This window comes from Triplophysa rosa, linkage group LG4, assembly GCF_024868665.1.
Source record: "Triplophysa rosa linkage group LG4, Trosa_1v2, whole genome shotgun sequence".
Classification (NCBI taxonomy): domain Eukaryota; kingdom Metazoa; phylum Chordata; class Actinopteri; order Cypriniformes; family Nemacheilidae; genus Triplophysa; species Triplophysa rosa.
The window spans coordinates 13593304-13617991 of record NC_079893.1 but is presented as its reverse complement, the minus strand read 5'-3'; the positions used below and the strand labels follow the sequence as shown (position 1 = coordinate 13617991).

The 24688-nt window shown below is 37.5% G+C and overlaps 2 protein-coding genes across 2 annotated transcripts in view; one reads left to right on the top strand and one right to left on the bottom strand.

Annotated features, from left to right (window-relative positions):
• dchs2 (dachsous cadherin-related 2) overlaps positions 1-24688 on the top strand; it is a 59183-nt gene continuing 34495 nt past the window's right edge. The window contains 4 exon segments of the mRNA XM_057331024.1: positions 1-2093; positions 4039-4230; positions 4524-4755; positions 10206-10442. Coding sequence (XP_057187007.1) covers positions 306-2093; positions 4039-4230; positions 4524-4755; positions 10206-10442 — 2449 coding nt within the window. The 5' untranslated portion in view covers positions 1-305.
• Positions 16790-20968, bottom strand: LOC130552627 (uncharacterized). The gene is made up of 7 exons (XM_057331025.1): positions 20848-20968; positions 20067-20108; positions 19799-19864; positions 19029-19252; positions 18784-18943; positions 18536-18645; positions 16790-17218 (listed from the first exon to the last, which is right to left on the bottom strand). Exons 1-7 carry the CDS (start codon positions 20867-20869, stop codon positions 17180-17182), a joined length of 663 nt encoding a protein of 220 aa, XP_057187008.1. The 5' UTR covers positions 20870-20968; the 3' UTR covers positions 16790-17179.

The window sequence follows — 24688 nt, the reverse complement described above, 5'->3', positions numbered from 1 at the left end:
TACACTTGCTGTACACGGCTCCGCGTCACGTGGCTCGCGGAGATTGTCAGAGTCATCAGACGCTGGTGCCGCTTGACATGACAGTAGTAGACACCGTTCTTGCTGGTTTTCCTCTCTTCTGTCGCATAAACTCTTAACTTTGTATGCGACACTGTTTTTTATTTAACAAGCAGAAAAATACAGCGAAGAAGCGATTACTGAGGAGCCTGGAAAGACACGGAGGAAATGCGCTCCTGAAAAATAAGACAGCTTTGGAGAGTGAACTTAAGCTCGACGATAGTGCCAAGACATCCTCGTTATAACGAATGCCTCAAAACTTCAAGAATGTGATTAATGCTTTTCAGTGTTTTCTTTCAAAAATGTGGTTTGATTCACGGACTTTGCTGCGGTTTCTCGTAGCGACATTATTGTGTGCTAGTTGTTGCGCGCAGGTGTTTAATCTCAGTCTCTCCATAGAGGAAGGATTACCTGCAAAAACTGTTGTCGGGGATATAGGAGCTGGACTACCTGCGAAAATTCGCAATTCTGGATTCTTCATATCTGAGAGCAAAGATTCACATGTGTTCAAAGACTTGGAGGTCGATGGAGACACCGGGATCATCTCTACCGCCGTGGTGTTGGACCGAGAGCGCGTAGAGAAGTATGAGTTTTCGGCGGCCACTTTAACAAGAGACGTTATAAAAGTTATCATTGAGGTCAAGGATATAAACGATAATTTCCCCGTGTTTCCCGCGGAAACAATCCGGTTGAATGTGTCTGAATTAAGTCCCCCTGGAACACGTTTTGAGCTAGAAGGAGCTCAAGATCAGGATAAGGGTGATTATGGCATCCAGGGCTACAGAATTAAAGACACGAGGAACATTTTTACAGTTGAAAATCGCAACAATGGGGGTAATGTGTTCAGTTTAGACCTTATTCTAAAAGGACGATTAGACAGAGAATCTACAGACCTCTATGGTCTCACAATTGAGGCATTTGATGGTGGTTTACCACCAAAAACAGGCCAGTTACAGGTGCATGTTACCGTATTGGATGAAAATGACAACCAGCCAGTGTTCAATCAGTCTGAGTATCATGCTGTCATATTGGAAAGTTCCCCATTAATGACATCTGTGTGCCAGGTATTTGCAACAGATCCAGATCTCGGCAGCAATGGCAAGGTTACTTACAACATTAACCGCCGTCAGAGTGACCCGAATGAGTTTTTCATTATTGATAGTTCCTCTGGAATCATTAGTGTAAATAAGCTTTTGGACTATGAAAAACAGGCATTTTTTGAGTTCATTGTGACCGCATGGGATTCTGGGACTCAGCCTGAATCCTCCAATACTTTTGTCGTTATTAAAGTCTTGGATGTCAATGATAACCACCCAAATATTAGCATTTTGTTTTTAAATGAGGCTGGAGCACCTGAGGTATCAGAGGGCGCAGAACATGGAGAATATGTTGCCAGGATTGCGGTCTCAGACCCTGATTTAGGGGAGGTCAAAAAACTCAATGTTCTTCTTCAAGGTGGGAATTCGATGTTCACTCTCAAACCCACTGATGATTTTCTTTACGTTCTCTGTGTGGATGGAGAACTGGACAGGGAGGTAAAGGACCTGTATGAGCTCACTGTGATTGCTTCAGATTTTGGCTTACCTCCCCTGAGGACCGAGACAACGTTTCAAGTTCAGATCACTGACGTGAATGACAATCCACCCGTTTTTGAAAAAAACACATATGAGGAGAGTATTGCCGAAGATGTGCATGAGGGAGTGGCTCTCTTACAAGTGAAGGCCACGGATAGAGATCAAGGAGGGAACTCCGTAATCGTCTACTCTATTGTACAGTCAGAAATGGAGCATCTTTTTGACATCGATCCAGCATCAGGTGTCATTACTGTTGCTGCAAGCTTAGACTATGAGAAACAGTCAGAGTTGAAGTTCTTGGTGGTGGCTACTGATTGTGGTTCTCCATCTCTTTCCACCACAGCCACTGTGAGTGTGACTACCCATTTGGAGGATGTCAATGACAATAAACCCATATTTCAACAACAATTATACAACTTAACCATCAAAGAACACACAGCCATTGAGACATGCCTCTTACAGGTAAAATTATTACATTTCTCATCATGATAGAAATATTCTTAAAGGGACAGTTCACCCAAAAATAAAAAAATCTGTCATCATTTACTCACCCTCGAGTTGATCCTGATATGTATAATTTCTTTGTTCTGATGAACACAGAGAAAGATATTTTGAAGAATGCTTGTAAGCAAACAGTTCTTGGCCATCATTGACTACTATAGTAGGAAAAATTACAATAGTAGCAAAAAGTGCCCCAGAACGTTTTGCTTTCCTACATTCTTCAAAATATCTTCTTTTGTGTTCAATAGACCAAAGAAATTTTAGTAATATGGTAGTCAATGGTGACCAAGAACTGTTTGGTTACAAGCATTCTTCCAAATATCTTTGTCTGTGTTTATCAGAACTATTTTTCATTTTTGGGTAAACTATTCCTTTAAATACAATGTACAGCAATTATCCAGTATGATGGTGATAATAATTGGTACTATTATTTTTGTGTAATTTTGTTCTGTCAAAATTGTAAAGCTCTTTTAAAACAAAAAGTGTCAGAATTAAATGTGAAGTTAGTTCAACATGGACAAGAGTGAGATGCTTTTCAGTAAGCAGTTTAACACAATAGCTTAGCTATTGTGGATGAGGCGAGTGTACAACAAATAAAGCATTGAAAGTGGTCACAAGGCCAGAAGAAACACCCTTACTCTCCAAAACACAGACTGTACTGGGCTTTAACTGCATACACAAAGACACTAGTGTTGCAGACAAAGTAGCCACAACACACTGCTCCCTGCTTTGCCTCCCTGTGTGTACAACATGTGTACAAAACTTCTGCCTGGTGCACGTATACTTGGCATAAAAATGTAACCGTATGTCTTTCTGCACATCAAAGCTTGGTTGTGTTTGTTTACCTGCTGCAATTCTGATTTTATCTTCTCAACACCTTCATACATACAGTTACAATCAGCTTTGCGTGCAGAGAGTTTTCTCAAAGTTCAAGTTTAGGCAATTTCTTTAAACTTTGACCCAGTCCTTCCAACAACTTAGATCATAAATGCTAGTATCTGTTTTATGACAGCAATGTTGGGATCATAAAGTTCTGCCGACAAATGATATAGGCTAGTTAAAACGAGTTGACAATTAGAAGTAATAGCAAAAAAGCACCAATAATCTCACTGGTGCAAAGGTGCTTTGTATAGTCGGTTCATTTTAGTTATATATATTTTTTGTTTACATTGGTTTATTTGTATTGTTTGTTATTTGTGTGAAAAGATCACTTAATGTGTACTCCATTTTTACTATGAGGCGGTTTCCTGGACAAGGCTAGATAAAGCCAAGACTAGGCCTTAAATTAAAATAAGACAATATATGAGAATAACAGGACTTCGAATGAAATTGCAATAATAATGTTTGATAATCATGAAGATTCAATTTTATTTTCTGCATCTCTAGCCAGTTCATAATCTGTAAAGAATATCCCATCTGAATGCAGTAAGAGTGATTTGGCACTCCAGCTGTTGGAAAAGACACATTTACAATTAGTTTTACAATTAGTGTCTTAGTGCCATGTTGAACACACAAAGCGCCTTATACAGAGTCTTTCAGCACCTGAAGATTACCCTGAATTCTGCATTGTGCTGGTTTTCAATGGTGGTCCAAGAGCTTTTGGATCTTTTGCTGTGGTGACAAGTTCTCTTGATTTTCCGGGTGGTTTATAATGGGCTTCTAGTTTGAAAAGGTCAGGTATAAAGGAGAGTTCACCTATGAACTGTTTACACATATGTTAAATGTGTTTTGGTTTGAAATATCAATACAGTAAAGTTTTTTACTACCCTGACTAGAACTTGTTCTTTGATGGGATTTTGAGTAATTCCTAGTAGCGTTGGGTGCCAAGGAAATAGAATCAGCTGCACGTCGGGTTAAGTCTTTAAAATAAGATTGGCCTACATGATGAAATTTCCATGTGAACCAGGTCACTGCCACAGATGCTGATGATGCTGAGTTTGGAAAAGTGCAGTACTTCCTCTGTGATGGCTACAGCGGCAAGGATGCCCATCCTCTCTTCAAAATCAACTCTGTTACTGGGGAAATCTGTGTGGCCCAAGACATTGACTACGAAGATGGCATTGTGACCTTTGACCTCCTGATTAAAGCTGAAGATCAAGTATGTATATAATTACTGCCATTGTAGATTTTCAGCTTCCCCATGAAATCAAAGTTCATTTGTGGTGTTTAGTATGAGTCTGTTAGCCTTAAGGTTACCTATAAGCTAATGTGCTTCAAACCAGTGACAAATTTCACATTAAGAGGATATAAGCATTCAAATCTTACAGTTTATCATGTGCTCCAAAGAGTTGAAATTACTTCAAACACATTAAATAATGCTGTGTGTTCCAAGGCACTTCAGTGGGCCTTTAAATAAAAAAAACTGTCTGCGTTATATTTTTTTCTCAATAGGATGGTCTCAATTCACAGACATTTGTTCACATCGATGTGGAGGATGTGAATGATAATGGTCCTGTTTTTACTCCTGAGAGATATGTCACGAGTTTAAGCAGCCATGCCCAACCTGGCACCAAGCTCCTCAGTGTGTTTGCCTCTGACCAGGATTCTGGCAACTATGGGGAAATCACCTATGAGCTGCTGCCAGGAGATTCTGCTTCTTTATTCAATGTGGATCAGTCGACAGGTAAAATTCTATATCACTTTAAAGGGGACCTAAAAGTTTACATATCACAAACTGTACTGCAGTTTATATACAGCCACATAAAAAATTAAGAGACCATTTTAAAATCATTGTCAGTTTTTCTGAATTTACTATTTATAGGTTTGTTTTTAGGTAAAATTATCATTTTTGTTACATTTTGTGAACTACAGTACTAACAATATTTCTCCCAAATGTCATATAAAAATGTTGTTCCTATTTGCATTTATTTGCAGAAAATGAAAACTGGAGAAACAGGTCAAAATAACAGAAAAGCAACTCTGTATTTTTCAGACCTGCAATATCAATAAGTTCCTATTCACTTTTATAGATGAGGTAACACATGCAGCTTCTGCCAATCTCGTATTAATCTTGAGTGTCACGGTATGTGTAGGGAGAACCCAAATGCAGCAGCCAGAGGTGAAGGGGTTAACACAAAAATACTTTAATAACAAAACAAGAAACAAAATACCCTCGGTGGGGAAAACAGAACTAAGGATCTTTACAAAACAAAAGGACTACCCACGTGGGGGCAAAACGTAAAACAAGAACAGCAAAAAACCTAACTCAAAAACACGACAAAACGTCTTACAAAAAACACGGCAGGCTAACTAAGACAAAAACAAAACTCACCAGTCACGGACAAGGCAAGGAACAGGAACACGGGTAACAACATGAGCACAAGAACAAGGTACAACGAACGAGCACAGGACAATGAACACGAGTGTATTATATAGGGTGACAAACAAAGGAAGATAACCAGGGGCAGGTGAGGAACATAAGACACGGCAGGGAAGCAATACGGGAAACGAGAAGGGCATTGATAGTGAATCATTGCATTGATTCACTATAAGTTTGTGTTGTTTACATTGTGCACATACACGCCGATTGCCAACAAAACACAGACATATGACTTAGTTTGACTTACCGCGTGCGGTTCATGTCCAGCATCTTTTAGCGCTGGGATCGCGCCATCTATCAGTTTCAAACGATCTCCAAATCCAGCGATATATCCACCATTTATATAACATTCAGCACCAAAAAGCAATGAGCAAACAAACAAAGCTAAACTTCCGTCAGCCGAGTGAAATGGCATTGATGGGCGTGCTCTTTCTCACGCTGGCTGGTTGACGCGTGGGCGTGCTCTTTTGCTTGCTGGATGACGTGTGGGCATGCTTTTCAGGGAGAATTGTCCAATAAGGGACTAAGAACCCTTGTTACGAAACGGGAATCCATGTTCGAAAAAAAACTTTCCCGAAACCTGTACGAACCCTGGCGAAGTGAATCGAGGACAGAAATACTACATCATAAGTTCAACTCGTTTACCATGTTAAGTTGACCATGTTAAGCTTGAGAAGCCAGAACATTTAACAGTGTAAATAAGTTAGAAAGCATGACATAGCATGTTACTTCCGCTTTAAGCAATACAATAGTAATATTTGTACAAATTGATTTTTTTTAATGCGATAACCTCCATTTTCATGTCTTGTCATACTGTCAGTCTTTCACATTGATGTTGGATGACTTTGTCACTCCTGAGGTTTGATTTTGTTGAAATTCAACAGGCACTGGACTGGAATGACCACAATACATTTAGAAATGCTGATTAAATGACAATTTGGGATGGTCTCTTAATTTTTTCCGCGACTGTATATGCAAAAAATTTGACTTCATGTAGGACTTTCATACTTGAATTTGTCAAGTCTTAATCTGGGTAGGGTACTACTGTCTTTTTATCTTTTTCCATGTTTACTATGGGTTAATAATTAGTTCTGGGTATTATGGTTTGTTTGTCTTGAGAGTGGGACTAAGAGTCAACTGTAGCAGATACAGTAATCATTTATGTCACATCCCAGCAGGAGGCCTGTGGATTTATATAGCACATTTTTAAATCCATACTAGTCATGACTGCAGACTGAGAGTGGAAGACATACAGCACTGAGTGCCATTGGAGAAGTGTGCTTAGCCTTTATATTGCACTTCTTATTTAGTATACTCAGTTATTTTATTTCGGCTAACTTGAGTACAGCGAGAATTTCCAGTGTGTTTTGTATTTATCATTTTTAATATTTATAATTTAATAATTCATTTGATTATTCTTTACCATAATGAGCCAGGCAGACTCTTCTATATTTTTCAGTAATACCAATAATATTTCACAATACAATATACACTAAAATGTGTATTTTTATACTATATGAATTAAAAACTTTAAAGCAGCATTTTTTTTCTGTCATATTTAATTGGATTTAATTTGTAATTCTTCATGAGATTGTTGTATATTCTTTTCTTAAAAATGTGACATTATATAGCAGATGTGAACAACTCATTTATGTGAATGGGAGAAATGGGAACATTGAATATGGCTGCTGTAATCGCACCTTACTGATAAAAGAGCCAATCATATCATAGAACTTAATGTGAAAGCAAAGTCCCCCTGAGAATGTCACAATATCCGATTTTCACTGCAGAGAAAATAATTCACAATAATGATATTCTCATGATATACATTTAAAAAGAATAAATAAAAGATGTTGTCATTCAAAATTATCTTAAAGTTTGTTTATTCTGTTACCTTTTCTTCGGCCAGTAAATCCCACTGAATGGCAAAAAAAGGTGAACAGGTGCAAAATCGGCATCTAATATGTGTAATATGAGTAGGGTTGGGAATCGAAAATCAATTCCAATTTGGAATCGGAATCGAAAGGCTAGGAATCGGATCGGAATCGAAAGGAGTAGGAATCGGATACTTGAGATTAAAATTTGAATTCCTCTTATCAATTCCTGTGTGCATATTTTCAGAAAAGTACATGCTTTGCATGATCTACTGATATCTCAATAAAAGCCATTATGAAAATTATCTATATTTTTTACTATAGTAAGCATAGTTTAGCTATAGAATTTGCATTAAAGCACAGGAATCACAAATTAACCATAGTTGCATTATAGTAACTGCAGTTTAACCATGATGTAATTCAACTATGATAATACAAATTGTAATAAATCAGAAAAGGTGTTTCTTTGTGTAAATATACACAAAACAGTGCTCATAATATATATATATATATTGCAAACAAGTCAATAAGCAGGCTAAATGACCATACAGGTTGATATCTAAATGTTTTACTTCAACTGTGGAATCGAAACTGGGAATCGATAAGAATCGAAATCGATAAGCAGAATCAGAATTGGAATCGGAATCGATAAAATTTAAATGATTCCCAACCCTAAATATGAGTGTAAACCAGATACTGGTGCTGCTGGATTACAGTATTTACACTATTATCATATGTGTAATATTATTTATAACGGTTATCAATACCACTAATATTCTCAATACTGCTCAAATGACTAAAGTAGTCAAAACTGTTTACTAGAAGGGGGCGTCCCTATTTTGTTCATGTAGTGTACCTCAGCATGATGTTAGAGTAGTGACAAAGACAGGGATTAAACGAGACAGATGCTTTGGATTGTAAAGTAGGCCAAGGTGACAGAATCTAACATTGCCTCCACCATCTGTCAAAAGTGCAAAGAACCGAACAGATCCCGTTTCGCAGATTTACTGATGCTCAATGTTTTCCCAATATACCAATAAAAGTCAAATTTTATACCAGTCAGATCTACCTACCATATCAGATGTAACATCAAATGTAAGGATGTTGGGTATCAGAGGTGGATGAAGTACACAACTTCCTTACTTGAGTGAAAGTACAGATACTACTGGTCAAATATTACTCCACTACAAGTAAAAGTCGTAAAGACAGATTCTTACTTAAGTAAAGTACAGAAGTACATGCTTTTAAAAGTACTCAAGTATTAAAAGTAAATTTCCTTTATGTCAGTTGTGCATTGTTTTATTGTCGTATACCTTATGCCTCTGAAGCAACCTACTGAATACACAGAGTAGCTCATAGTATCAGTTGTATTAAAGGAGTAGTTCACTTCAAAATTTGCCCCCATTGACTTTCCATAGTCATTTTTATTCCTACTATGGAAAGTCAATGGGGGCAAATTTTGCAGTGAGCAACTCCTTTAAGAGCTTTATATGTTTAGCACATATATGTTTAGTTTAGATATAATCCTGTATTATCATTTAGCCTAATTATCCTCATTAGCCCCCTAGGCCTATATGTATTTATGAGCATGTGTTCTTTTATTTTGTATATTCCCTTTAATAGTTTTAGCAGCAATTTACCAGTAAGTAGTAAGGTTCTTGTAAATAGTTAAGTGTAGAAGCCATGTGTTTGTTGGATTTATTACCATTTGTATTACCATAATTTAACTACAAACATAAACTATAGCTAGTATAATGAAACTATGGTATGTTTAGTTGGTTGTTTTACTAAAGATTATTAATTGGAGTATATAGAAAATGGTAAATTTGTGGATACTGTGGTTTTACTGCAAATACCATCACTGCTGAAAAAAAACAATGCATTTTTGAATTAAATTCCTCTTTGTAGTGTGTTTTGGGTTTTATTCCAATAGGATTTACCATCCCATGAATAGAATCCATCACATACAGGTAGACAACAACTATCCATAGTACAATTCCCATTATAACCATTAAATCCATTTCATTTTCTGTTGTATTTTGGGCAGGGATCTATTGTTTTTATTTCAACAGGAATACTTCAACAATAGTTACTTCAGTAAAAACATCATTCATTTTCCAAATCGCATTAAATGATATAGCAGCTGATCAGAAGTTAACACGCACGCGCGTAGCTCAAGGTGTATGTGATGCTTATTTACCGTTTAGCCGTTATGCCGATCATTTTCATGACAATGTTTCAACGATCTTTGACTGATCGTAACCCACAGATGATTACACAACACTTTAACATCTGCCTTTTCGTCTTTTATTGTTCTATTTGCCTTTTTAGCGTGCTATCAATGGTGTAGCAGCGCATACGTTTACAATAGTTTAGCAGGGAAGATCCCAGAGTGGCCATTCAAAGCTTGCCGGAAAAGCGCGAGCATAGAAAAACTGAAATACTTGGCAACAGTAAAAGGTCCTGGCAGATCGCAAGCCAGATAAATTGCGCACACAGGAAACCCGCTGCATAGAAACTATTTTCTACTTTTGGACCTTTTTATAAATGTAGTGGAGTAAAAAGTATGATATTTGTCTTTCAAATGTAGTGAAGTTAAAGTACAAGTACTCAGAAAAAAGAATACTCAAGTAAAGTACAGATACTCAAAAAGTGTACTTAAGTACAGTACTCAGTTAAATTTACTTCGTTACTGTCCACCACTGTTGGGTATATCCTTTATCTGGATTCTTATGCTGTAAACCTATATGTATAAAATATGTAAACCTTTTCTAAGTTGATGGAACAGCAGTGCAGTAATGTATTAACTCTGCTTAATACATTACATTATTGACCCAGCATATTTGCACATATGCTATAAAATGTAATTGTATTTCACAGGAGCTGTCTACCTGAACTCTTCACTGTCTCAGGTGCGAAGTAGCAGTGTGAAACTGTCTGTCTCTGCTCGGGACGGAGGAGGGCTGTCGACCATTAATCCTGCTAACATCACCGTGAACATCCTACACAGCCAACAGCCCCTAGCCCTCTTCCAGAAGCCCCACTACACCTTCTTCATCTCTGAGGATGCACCTGTGGGATCCTCTGTTGGTTCAGTTCAGGCTGTTACACCTGCCAGTGAGTTTATTGCCATCCTTCTGATGTTTTCAAACTAAATTATGTTTTTTTAAAGAAAGACAATTATTTGGATTGATTATTTGATTTATGCTCTATGTATACTGTATATTATTTATTAAAGTTTGTGCATAATTAATCATATAAATGACATTCAATTGAAAGCTAATCATAGTCCTGGGTGCTGAAACCATAGACCAGGGCTAGTCAACTGGCGGCCCGCGGGCCAAATGCGGCCCGCCAATCATCTTTTCCTGGCCCGCCTTAACATTTCAAATAAGTGGAGAGACTTTAAGAAAGGTGTGCTTTAAATGCACGTCCTCCTGATACGCCACATCTTTAAAAGTCCAAAACGCTGCTACATTCAAAACGAAAGTATTTCCCGCGGCTCATAATGTTTTACGTCTTATAAAGCGATTTGATCAGTCAGTCCAAGAAACTTAATGTTATTTACAACGTTATAATCAGCAATGCATTGCACAGCCACAGGCAATCGGTTTGCGCACGCGATAGGTTGTGTTTTGTGCCCTTGAAAGTAGGCTAACTGTAGGAAGGGTACACCACGTGAACGGTTGTATCAGATAAGGGGAAAACGGTGTTGTTTTTATTACTGCATTCATTATGTATAACGGCTATATTTACGAAAAACTGTTCATCTCCCCCCAGAACTCGCACTATACAAAGGCTGTGCCCTATAAGTGCTTGGGGCACATGAATGTGATCGGAATTCACCCGAAGATGTGATAATAGCGTTCAGTTTCTTGCACACATCAATTGACTCGCATTATAAGATGCTAATTTAACGTCACAAGGGGCAGGGATTACTTTTGTGTTGAATGTATTTGCGTTTTTTACTTTTATTGATTTAACTTTAATTAATTCAACCAAATATCTTCAGAAATATCTTCTTGAAAAAACAATGCCACCCACATCTCGATGTACTGGAGGACAGTTAGTTAAATTAGTAGCAATTTTTGGGTGAAGTAACGCAGTAAGGAATATAAAATACAATTAAAAAGACAATATCCCTTTTAATTTAATATCATGAAAAGGCACAAATACTGGATGCAATATTTGTGTGCATGTTTTAATCATGGCCTATAAGTAACAGCAACAAAAACAGTATAAAAGGAACAAAACGCAATAAATAACAGAAGAAATGAGAATATGGTAAAAAAACTGGCCCGCATCCTATTTATACTTTTGGAATCTGGCCCTCAAAGAAAAGTAGTTGAAGACCAGTGCCATAGACTGTATAAAACATGGACGTAGTATCCGTGACATCACCCATAGGTTTGTGAAGAGCAATTTATAAGTATTAAGTCCCAACCGTCGCCATCTTCGCAGCGCATCACTGCACGTCACTCCCAGTTAATCAAAAAGGTCAAAAAGGTGGGACGTGGGTGGAGCTGAGGTGCTTTGTTGGTGAAACCACATGTCACTCAAGTGGCCACGCCCTTAATTATGCATAATATTTAGGCTTAATATATAATTTAAACGGATGAGTTATAAAAAAATTCACCCCCCTCACAGTTGTCACGAAGGGCAAAATTAGCTATATAGACCAAATTCATTTTTTGTACCAGGCTGTAAACATGTTTTTTCTGCTATAAAGATGGGCATTTTAACATGGGGCTCAATGAGATTCTGCTCTGTTTTGGAGCAGTCTCTAGCGGCCAGTCAATGAATTGCAGTTTAAGTCACTTCCGTGTTGGTTTCGGTTAAAACACATACTACCCTTTTTGGCACCTCGCCTGTCCATTAGTACCTTAGTAAATCCAGACAGTGTTACCTCAGTGACTAATCCAGTTTATGGGTCATGGAGGAGCTGATCACTGGGTTAGATGTCATTCCAACACCGAAGAATAAGTCATGCTGCCTTGTTCTGTACCATCTAAAGTTGTCTTAAATCTTTATTGCAGCATTATCCCAAATTATCTGGCAGTCATAGTTGTGAGAAAGAAGAGTACTTAATACAAGTTTCAATATATTCGTAAAAAATACGTACCATTTTACGTGTTTGTAACATATTTTCGGCACCTTCTTACTTGTGCTAACATATTTCCAGTTAGTTTCTAGGCGGTGAATTTTTTTAGCGGAACTAAAGCAAAAGCACACAATACATCATCGCATTATCCCTGCATAACTGTTGATTCACAATAAGTTCATGTGGTGTACCTTATGCACATTTGGGTATGGCAGGGGCTGGCGGCTGCCGTACCTTGACTGTCTGGTCAGGTCATTTCAAAGTAATATTTTATTGCAGTATTCATTGCAGGAGCATGGGGATCGGAAGTGCGAAAAATGTAGGTGGCTCCTCCCCCAGAAAAGAGTGTAAAAACAACGTGTAGTGAGAAAGACGCGTGACATACAGTTTTGACTCTGCCGCGAAGCACGTTCGAATCCACTAAACTCACACTTCTAAATTTTCACATCACATATCAGATCTGCTTCCATTTGTTTTTAAACTATATGAAGTTTTCATCAAAAGATTATTTAAAGCGTGTTGTGCTTTTTAATTTATTAAATGATAAAAAGCAGTAAATAATAAAAAAAATAATAAAAGCAGTAGCAGCATGTATGATAGGGAATTAATAAATATAAATATATATGAGACCTTCATGCCGAGGTACAGTATAACTTCACGAGAGTCTGCCATACCTTGCTTTAGGTGAATTGATGCCACTGCTTATGCACATACAGACATATGACTCAGGTTCCGCTTACCGCGTGCGGTTCATGACCGGCATCTTTTAGCGCTGGGACCAATCTATCTATCAGTTTCAAACGATCTGCAAATCCAGCGTTATATCCACCATTTATATAACATTCCTCACAGAAATGCACTGAACAAACAAACACAGCTGAACTTCACAAACGAAGGAGGATATTGATGGGCATGCTCTTTCTCCCACTCTCCATGGTTGACTCGTGGGCATGCTCTTTCATTTCGCTCTCGCGGGTTGACGCGTGGGTGTGCTTTTTCGGGAGAATTGTCCAGTAAGAGACTAAGAAAAGTTGTTATGAAACGGAATTTCATGTTCGAAAAAAAACTTTCCGAAACCTATACGAACGCTGGGGGAGTGTATCAAGCACAGAAATACTATGTCATATGTCCAACTCGTTTTTTGACAAGTTGACCATGTCAAGCATGAAAAGCCAGCACGTTTAACATTGTAAAGAAGTCACAATGCATGAAGCACTGTGGCACCTCCCCCCATTTAACATTTTTAGGAATACAAAACCCCACACTGTAATATTTTTTCTAGTATTTCCAGCATTATAATAATATATGAACATTTTCTAATATAATATAATAGAGTAGCCTTTTAGTCATAAGACAAAAAAATACTACATTTTATTAAAATTAAATAATTAATTAAATTCAGCTACTGTAAGCTAGGTTTTCCCTTTTTAATAAAGTTTAAAAAAATTCTTTAGCAAACATATTTTTTTGTATTTTTAATACATTTTTAATTTATTCTTAAATTAGACACATCTTAAATATAGAATGACTGTTTTAAATATATAAAAAACAGAGCTTGAGACATTAAATTAGTCATTTGAATCAGTCCATTTGTTTCAAGGTATGGGTCATATGGTTGGTCTTTTGCTTGAATGGCTGACAGTTATCTGAGGTTATCATTTAGATTAACTGATTAACCCTCTCTTCAACGTCAGATGAAGATACAGAATTTCTATACTTCTGAGTGAGAGAGAGGCAGATCCCTTAATCTTTGTGGACTTTGATTGTGTGTCTAAGCTTTGAAATTTTAATTCTGCCATTAGTTACTCAAACAAATGTCATTTTAAATCTGTATACTGCTATTTTTCCTGAGGAACATGGGGAAAAAAGAAGTAGGAGTATTTCCTTTAAAGCTCCAAATAGGACAATAAAAAGTCACTTTATATCCCAAGTAAAAGCCATAAACCTTGTGAGAATGAAACGAAACAGAAATGTAAATCTTTATTTATTAAAGGTGCAGTGAACTAGGACCACAATTTTAACCCGAGCTTTTTTCCTGTAAGTGTCAGACCTAAAAACGCCCTTGTTACTGAAATAACAACTGTTATTGACACGAGGCTCAGCGAACGGCAGGTCCTGAAATGCACCTATAGATAGGTTGAGCACCGCCTCCACAGAAGAATATCAACGCCTACTTCTCGAGCCCTGCCCACTGGTTCGCGCATGGCAGTACTGAACACAACCTGCACGGAACCAGATAGAGCGAGTGTAAGCATCATGTCGTTAAAGATCGCTAAATATTGTGCAGTGCCTGGTTGTGGAAGAACACAGTCGCTGCATAACCTTCCTTCGGATTCCGACAGGAATGCGTGGTTGAAGTTCATTTTTAAAGACGTTCCAGCTCACGTGGGGAAAACATTGAGCGTTTGTTCGCTTCATTTCAACACGGATTGCTTGAACAAGTCTTTGCGGAGAGACTAAAATTAAAAAGCAGTGCTGTGCCGTCAATATTGGATCCGATAGGAATGGCGCAGCAATCTTATGTGAGTAAAACATATACATATTGCTTTGTTAGAAATCGCTTGATATGCCCTGATAGTATTACCTGGGGACCTCTAGTAGGGATGGGCGATATTATATCGTTTGCGATATACCGGTAGAAATTCCCCACACGATAGGAATTAGTCTTCCCGCGATATAAACGATAAATTCTAGTTGATGACGTCATCCCCTCTCTTTGTAGATATCTTTGTGAGACCCATTCACAGCTCATATGTGAAGTGAAAACGGGTATAGCGGAGGGCGGACGTGAAGCTGAGAAAGAGTTTGCACTAAAGCTCTAAATCTCGTTTAGGTTGGCACTGTAGATGCGTCCGAGTTAATGTTTAGTTTCACTTTCGTTTTATTTAATTCGTTTGTTAAGTATTCGTTGATAGTCATAATGCGTTACACCACAACATTTAGTTTGGCTAAAAGTATTTATTTAAACATTCGTTAGATGTTATGTGCGCGTGCGCAAATAGTTTAGTATGATTTCTTGCCTGTTATATACAGGATGAACGGAGCGTCCCGTGCGCAGCTCGCGCCCACATGTGCTCTCATAGCGACACAGCGCGCACAGCACTGCTGCCTGTTCACATACGGTACACATGCGAGTTTGTATTACGTTATTTTAAATACGTTTATGAGCGTATAAAAGCATGGATTATTTAATTAGATTTCTTTTACCCGCATTTTTCTGTTCTCTTTCTGTAGCGCGAGTCATAGACAGATTCAGTGTATGTTGCTGTGAGAAGAGAAGGTTCACACAGTTCAAGAGAGAGTGATTGACAGCGTGATGCGATCGATTGTTTCCACCCAACAATAGAAGATATACAGTTTTAGGTATGACATGATGTGTTTATTGAGCTTTAGTTCATTTAACTTTTCTTTACTACAACCTTTTGAAGTCGAATCTCACTATTACATTTTATATTTACAAAAACACTGTAGGTATATTTTAGGAGCTGTTTGATTTGGGGTAAGTTTTACTTTTTGATAATATTTGTTTTTCTGAGGGTCTAGACTACATGCAGCTACTATCACTTGACGCAAAAAACAGCGGTGGATGACATTATGGATATATCGTCATTTTTATCGTTATCGCAAGAAATACCAGGAATTATCGTGATAAAGTTTTAGGGCCATATCGCCCATCCCTAACCTCTAGTCATTTGTATTAATTGTAATCGGCATCTCTGTGATTTGGCGGGCTCATATATCATTTTTCAAGGTTTTATAGACCGTTTGCGAATAATGGAGGCTGTTTTGAAGTGTTTTGATATTATTTCTGGTGCTGGGTCATTTTGGCCGGGAGTCTACCGTTTGTTTATTCATCATGAAAACTATAACATTTGAGACCCGCGATCGCGGTGCTCTTCTGTCTGGTTCGCGGGTCTTAAATGCTGACATGTACGGTCATATATCACTAAACACCATACAACTATAGGCTATACAAACTATACGCAAATCCTTGCCATCACATCCGGGAAATAAGTCCGTAAATTTGAGTAAAATCAAGTTACGTAACGTCTAACCAAATTCACAGAAGGCTCCAACTAAGTCAACTACGCAAGCTGCTATCCAATCATAGCAGTGGGCGTTTACTTCTAAGTCTTCTATGCGGCCCGCCCTTAAAACCCGAGCGTTTCTCCAGCCGGCCTCAAAACCAGGGTAGAAAATAGCCTATTACTTATTGATTTTGATGTTTTCGAAAGTAAAAACCACGCGAACGTCATAAGCAGGGCCGGATTATCCAATGGGCATTATGGGCACAGCCCAGCTAACAAAAAAAGGTCTCCTGAACGGTCACTGCGAACGTCCCCTGGACGTCACCGTGTAGGGTTCTTTAAACGTTAACGGGACGTCCCCGGGGACTTTCAGGGGACGTTCACAGGACCTACAAGGGACATTCGGGACCTTTAGGGGACGTTCACAGGACCTACAAAGGACGTTCGGGACCTTTAGGGGACGTTCGCTAAAAGGCCTTTTTACGTCTTTTATATTTTACTCTTTGAAAGTGTCAAATGAAACCATGAGAAATAAACACAAGTACAAGGAATTGTCAAGTCCAAATTACTTTTATTTGATTATACATGTGGTGATATATTCCTTCTCTTTGTTACGATTGTAATTGTGATTCGCTCTGTGTGTGTGTGTGTGTGCGTGCGTGCGTGTGTCTGTCTTTCTGTCTGTGTGCGTGTATTTGTGTGCGCTCGTGTCTCTCAGCTGCGCGTTACTCCTCCACATTGGATTCCACTCGTACGCTTGCAACCTGAAACAAATGTAACAAAAAGCAGCAGTGAGTTCAATCCTTGTATACTGCATCACTTCTCATTTTGTCATTGCGACGGTTTTGTTCATGAAGAATCTCTCTCTCTCAGACTGCATGCACGCATACCGGAAGGGCCATTGAAAAAGCCGACCGGGAGAAATTACCGCTGATTCTCATTTACATTTTATTTACTCTACTTATTTTAAGTGTTTGTCAACTGAATAAATATGTGTCACATTATATTACATTACAGTGTAATATGCGATATCCGGTTTCTGTTGTGACATGAAAAGAAAATCTCAGCGCAGAGCTCATTCACGAAGTTGTTTAACATCATTATTGTACCCCAATTGTGTTTTTGTGATGGGGTGGATCATCTGGTGTGAGCATCTGGCTTTAAATTGTATCTCCTAGACCATATTGTACATAGGCTACTAGTAAATGGCCTGAAATTTGCCGTGGTATTGCAAGCATTTTTGTGCATTGTCCTGCATTTTTATTTATTAAAATATTGATCAAACATGAAGCCCTATACATTTTATTACATCTTTGGTTTAGCCTATATTATTAGAGCGTTTCATCCATTTTATACATTTCTATGTGCAGTCAAAATGTGTATTGTACACATGCTTTAGCAACACCGCCTGTGAACATATAATAATAATAATCACAAAGTTTGGTCATTATGAATACAAACCTTTGAATCAGAGGACCAAAAAGGAAGAGCTAATCAGTCCAATTTCTAGGCAATGTGTGTCAGAGTACCTTCCATCCAATCTAACAACAAACATACATCTTTTGTTAACCAATAACTTTTTTATTCTTTACTTTATTCTTTTCTTTATTAATGTATGTTCAGTCATTTAATTTGTATTGAGCTGTATTTATTGTATTAATTTAACTAATTCAAACAAACAAACAATAAAAACTTATAGGCTAGAGAAAACCATTAAATTCACATAAAGGAGTGTCTAAATTTAGGTGCAATTTTCCGGTTGTCCTGCAGGTGACCTCATAACTCTGGCACGACGCCCTTGGATTTACGATGATCCCGGAGCACTTGTAGATCAACGACGATTTTCAAGTGCTAGCCTACTTAATGCTTTCGGGAAATACAGCCCACGTCATAGTTTGTGTGGATTCCAATTTTAGTTTTGTCAATATTTAATATTTAATATTACAATTTCAACTGAGGTTGCTCAAAAATTTGTGGGTGCTTAGCACCTTTTGAACCCCAGAGACGGACAGGCCATCCAGACTTTATTGCGTTGCCACCTTGAGTAATTTTTGTGATATTTTTGGTCAACATTTTCTCACCTGATTATTTGTTTTTGTTATCCCACGATGTGGAGCATGTTTAAGTGTGACAGCTATCATGTCCTCCACACTCTGGGACTTGTGTTGTGGGTACACCTTACTGCAGGCACCTTCAAACAATATAGCTCATGTAACTTGTGAATGCCAATCTCTATATTTTGTCAAAAACAATTAATCTATAATGTTGTAATGCACTTTTTGCAACCCTGGATACGGAAAGGTTTTTGTGAGTAACGTTGTGAACTTACGTATAATTACATCATTAATCAGCAGAGGCTGAAATGGTCGTTTCTCTTTTCTCCCTTTGTAGCTGTAATTGGCCCATAAGGCATTATGTCCAATTTTGCGGAGCATTCTCCTTATGCCATCCCCCAAACTGGCTCCACTCTGAAGACAAAGGTATCGAATCTACAAACAATGACAATTATTAAAGCATAGTGTAATTAGTTAATGGATTAAAATTGCAAAGTATGATACATGTGTTTGCACATACAGTCTTTTTGCGGAAGTCAGCATCTTTTAGCTGATCGCACAAGTCCTCTAACTCTGCCACAGTCCTACAAGGCTCCTCAAGCACCTCAGTTAGGTCGGAGGCAGACGCGCCGGGCCGGCTCACTGATTGCTGGATTGTTCCCAGTGCTGTTTTAATATCAGCATGGATTTGTTCCAGTTTCAGACATATTCTCCTCTCCAAACCTTCAAATAACTTGGACATTTCTGTGAAAATGTCAAAAATCAATTATATGAAAAACACATGTTAAATTATGGGGCTAAGCCTAAAATAATATGGGGAAAAGAATGGGACCCATAACATCGGGACCATATTCAACTAATCTGTGACTGTTACAATCAGAATGTTTGTTCAGTTAATACTCTGAGCAAATAGAACGTTTACATTTTCTAAAATGCACATTCTTTCCAGATCTGTATAGACCATTTTCGCAAGATGTAAAAAACACTGGTCCAGAAGCACTTGACCTGTTTCAGACCTGTTTTTCACCCAGAAGACCTGTTTCAGTTTTTTGTCTTTCTTTCTTTTTTAATTTCACATAGCCATTTCACATAGCCTGTTATTACATGTTAAAATGTTAATGTAACATTTTTATTCACTTAAATGTTTTGTTGTATTATATTGTTTTGACAATGATGGTGTTAAAAATGAAACAGGATCATTCTGGACGAGTGTTGTTTATGTCTTGTAAAATGGTCTATATCTGTAGAAAGTTTGATATTTATTAAATATTGTTACTGTGTCTTTTGTACCTTGAACCTGCTGAGTTGTGGAACTGGAGCGATGTTGCTGTGGCTGGAATGTTGAGGTAGAAGGAACTGTAAACACCACAAAGAATGCATATTCATTCAAATTGTGTTTGAACAGACTGTTCAGTTTGACCTGTTAGCAGCTAGAAATGTTGTTTTTGAACATTTTCATATTCTTCAATTAAATTCAAGTTAATTTGTATAGCACTTTTCACAATACTGTGTATATTGTTTCGAAGCCGTTTCATTTTAATACTGTCTTGTTCACTACCTTGAACCTGATGATTTGTCGAACTTGGCTGAGTAGGATGAACTGCAAACACAGCACAAAAAAGAATAATATTCATTACAAATTGTCCTCTCTTTCATACATAAAAAATACAGAGACCCTAGACGTATTCTAAATGTACAATATCAAAATCCTCTTAAATTGGTAAATGGGGATTTTTGGAACAGGTCAAACGCAGATAGCACCTTCTATTTCTAAAAAAACACATTCTGCTTAGATTTAAAATAATTAATCAAAACATAATCATTTTCAAGCAACACAAACAGAATAGTTATAATTTGTTTTAAATTATGCAATAAGTGTTTTTTATGTTGACAGTATAAAAAAATTTGAATGCTTTCTATGACATGTATTTCATATCGTAGAAGGAATCTTTTTTCTTTAAAGGCAGTGCTAAATATTTTGTCTAGTGCAGATGTTAATTTTAGGTTGGAACCTGGAATTTATTTCACAGAAGGTGAGACAGGTAAAATGTCTCTCTCACTTGAAGCAAGTATGGCTAAAATAACATGATAACATTTGTTTTGTATTTAAGACCCCATCAAATCAACAATTGACTATTAAGTAACCTTTAAGACCAAATACTGTAAAATTTGAAACATTTTAGGAACTTCTTATAATTCTTATAATATCTACCTTATAATTTCAAGGTGACGATACATTTTTTTTCCAAAACTGCTTCAAAATGCATTTTCAATTATAAAATCAGAAAGTATTCTGTTATTACTGTTAATAGTAACATTTAAACCAAAAATGTACTTACAAGAAGGTGCAGTGGGCAGCATCAAACAAGGTTGTTTTTGTTTTTTTCTTTTTGGCACCAGCTCCTCAGCTAACAATAAAAGAAAACAATTGTGAAAAACATAGGCTATCACATTTACTAAAAGTAGTAAAAGCTAAATAACAGTGATACAATTCTTACCTTCATCAGTGCACTCACCTGAAAAAAGACAATGATAATGATTAAAAAAACATTATTGACAACTCTGTATTTTTTTATCAGTTTCAAATTTTCTACTTACTCTCAGGTGAAGTTTCCTGTCTTATTCTTTTGTTTCGCTTTGGTTTGATTGGTTGGAAACTAGTAATTTCGTCATCTGGGCCAAAGGGAATAGTCAAAAAAGTATTATAAGATATAGATGATAAACAAATGCAAATGTAGTCATGTTTCTATTTTTAATTGCTCATTATAGCAATAAGCCCTAAGAAGCCATGATTTTAGAATAAATTTATAACAGCTAAGTGGTGTCGTTAGGCTAAAAAAATAGTACTGCTCCATATTATTGCTCCATGTAGTTCCTCAGAAACAGAAACAACAAAGCAATTGCCAAGCAACACAGACACAGCAACATACAGTGGCACAGGACCAGAACTAACCGTTTTAAAATCTTAAACTTACTCATATTTTAACCCATTTTAGTGGCATTTACACACCACAATGAAATTACCTTCGGATGATTCACTGTTCTCGTTAACTGCAAAACAAAATAAGAATTTTTAAAGAAGATGAATTCTAGCTTTTCAAAATTATTCTCTTGTCATTTAGTTTATATGTACTGTATACTTACACCTTTGCGTCTCTTTTGTCCTTCGGCGCTGGGAAAGCTGGACGTCTTCCTCTGCAAGAAACAAAAGTTAGTTCTAAAATTACCTTTTATACTAAATTAAGGAATAACTTTGCACTATTTATTATAATAGATCTCAATACCTCTGAATCGCCTTGGAGGAATTCTTTTTCTTCCCCCATTCTCATCAGAGTCCTCAACATGTGAGGTTTCTTGAGCTTTTTTGGCTCGAAATCTTGCCATGTCATAACTATCTACTCACAAAGCAAGATAACATATTATGAAAAGGCTTGCCAGTTTTTTTAATTAAATACTATACATAAGTAGCCGTAGCATACTTTACCTGTGTCAGAAAATATCCTGACAGCATATCTGGCCCATAGCTGCTTGTCTGGTATCCCACATTTTTTTACCATGGTACCAGCGTTCGAGCGAGGCCAGTAGCAATACAATACCTTTCAGACAAAAAATATTATGCAATGTGTGTATATATATACTGTATATATAAACGTATGTACAGTGCCCTGAACTAACTGTATTGGTGATTACCAAAACCGTTTAAATGTTTCTGTTATTGTTAATCAACCAATATGTTTAAGCTCTTTAGTTACAGTATTTCTTATGCTTTATTGTTATCCAAGAATCTACAAATTTTCTGTTTTACAAGAAAGTCAGAAAATATAGTAAAGCACTTTCAGATGCCCAATTACTGTCAATAACAACAGAGCCTGTGGAAAAGTACAGAAAACAATGTCAGCAAGAAATCAATATGTTATCACAGACAAGGAGGCCAAAATATTTAGTTTTTTTGTTATTATGTGTGAATAAACACTATTTAATTATTTTAGTTTGTTATTTGATTCTGACGGATTCCTAAAATATTTGCCTTACCTCATTTTCCCACTCCAACCACCCAGATGGTGCCACCTCAACTTCATTGTACTCCATAAAGTGGAGCACAACATAGCGCAGATAATCCTGTAATAAACACAAAAGCTGTGAAATGTGTTCAAATGGTGATAATTATAAACTATTATTAACCATTAATAGATATCTATGATACATGCTCATCGTTTAGTGACTAACCTCATTAATTAATGAATAGTTGGTTGTTTTGTATCAAGTTCTTGCCTCTTGTTTACTTAAGCTCAGAACAGAATGTTTGCGTTACATAATATTGTTTTGTGGTTGAAAATGTTATTCTACAGATTGGTTTGAGTCTTGCGATATACAGAATTTGATGATTTTGATTCTTTAAATTGATTGTCTTGAAAACTATGTACATCTTGTCACCGCCTACAGAGTATGAAGGATGGAGACGACAATTCTGATTCCACCATGTTCCTCTACCATGAATGCCATCCTATCAAGTGCCTCTTTGCCAATGCAACGCATTTGTGAGTGCCTAGTGCTTGCAACATAGGTTCCATAAAGACGGGAATCACATGGCGTCATAAGATATGGCTGCAAATTGGTGAATACTCTGCATAACACTGTGTTGTTCACTTCTTCTGACACCACCTCACAACATTCTTCAGGGCTTAATACAAATGTGTTGTTTGGGCATTTCAATGACACCACCTTTTCTTTGTTTGATATCTTAAGTCTTGATGTTTCCTCTAGACGATTTGCTACTTGAGTGAGAACATTTTTTCCAGAGCGGACCATTTTCTTCATCTGATGAAGATAGCTCTCAAACTTAAAAGCACTGCAGTTGTCAAGGCAACCAAAGTTTTGAGCATCTTCTGAAAGGTGTAACAATGAATGAACATTGTACACTAGAAATGTCTCCCCATATAGCTCCCGTCCTTTCTCTACAAAGTATTTCAGCAGTTGGTCTGCATAAAGTCCTTGTGACTTTGTAAGGTCGGGGTTAACTAGAATGCACAGAGCAGTGCTAAAACACAAGAAGTGTTCGTACAGGTGTCCTTGCAGTGCTCCCTTCAGGACTATCTTCCCTGTGTATAAAGCAAACTGTCTGAACTCTGTTGCTTTCCAACGCTCAATTTCTTGCAGCCCCCTTGGCTTTCTAGCAAAGCAGTCAGGAATGGATTTCTTCAATGCCACCAGTCTTTCGCTTACACGAGTCACATCTCCTGATGACATCCGGAACCCTGTCGTACCTCTCGTCCACAATAGCAGCAACTTTTTCATGACCCCAAGGCAGCTCTGGTGCATGTAATCAATGGGAAACGATTTTACCATGTCAATTGGGAGGACAGACAAAGGTGAAATCTTCTCCTCTTGATGGTGTTCTGGTTGCCAACACTCCCTGAATGATTTGTCTGTCCTCAAGGTCAAATTTTCAACTTCAGGATAGGTAATCCGACCATCCCAAGATCCCCTCTGGGTGCATCTGTCGCACCCATAGTAACCTGAGAACTGCTTCACACACTTGACCATGGCTTTGGCTGGAGCATCACAGGTAACGCACCTCAAATCAATGTTCAGACGCTTCCCTCCCCAGATCAGACCATTCTGCATTACTTCTGCCAATTCTTGAACAGTGTCATTAACAAAGTCTGCTTTTGGTTTGGATGCAGCAGTAGAGAGACAGAGTGGGAAGACACATGGTGGTGACAAGTTAATAGAACAAAGAACCGGCCAGAGGGACAAGTTTGAGCTTTTAAATAATGGCAGCCCATCAATGTTTAAGGACAAATCAAGTGACTGCAGATGGTCTGTCACAGTTGTGGGATATTTGCTCAGATGTTTTGAGAGCTGATCTGATACGTTCAATTTTATTATGTCAACGCCATCTCTGGTGGTAACATCATATCTGTTTGACCTGTCCAAGAGGGTTCTTGCAGTATGTGGAAGGTCTGCATGCCCATGTCTTTTAAGGATGGTAAGGAGAGCATCCACGGCATTATGTTTTATTTGAAACATGCTGGCCCATTCTGACAGTTCTTCCTTTAGTGTGATGTGTGTGAAGTCGTCTTCACTTTCAGAACTTGTGAATGCTGTATCACAAAGCATGTTGATGTTGTCCTCTTCAAAGTGCTGGTTGTCACTAAATATCTCACTTTCAGCAGTACT

Excerpts from the sequence above, each read along its gene's own strand:
- LOC130552627 (XM_057331025.1), bottom strand. The coding sequence starts at position 20,869 with ATGCTGCCCACTGCACCTTCTT. Across the intron at positions 19,865-20,066 it reads GACAAATCATCAGGTTCAAG|TTCCTTCTACCTCAACATTC; the intron begins GTAGTGAACAAG and ends TGGTGTTTACAG. Across the intron at positions 19,253-19,798 it reads CACAACTCAGCAGGTTCAAG|AAATGTCCAAGTTATTTGAA; the intron begins GTACAAAAGACA and ends ACATTTTCACAG.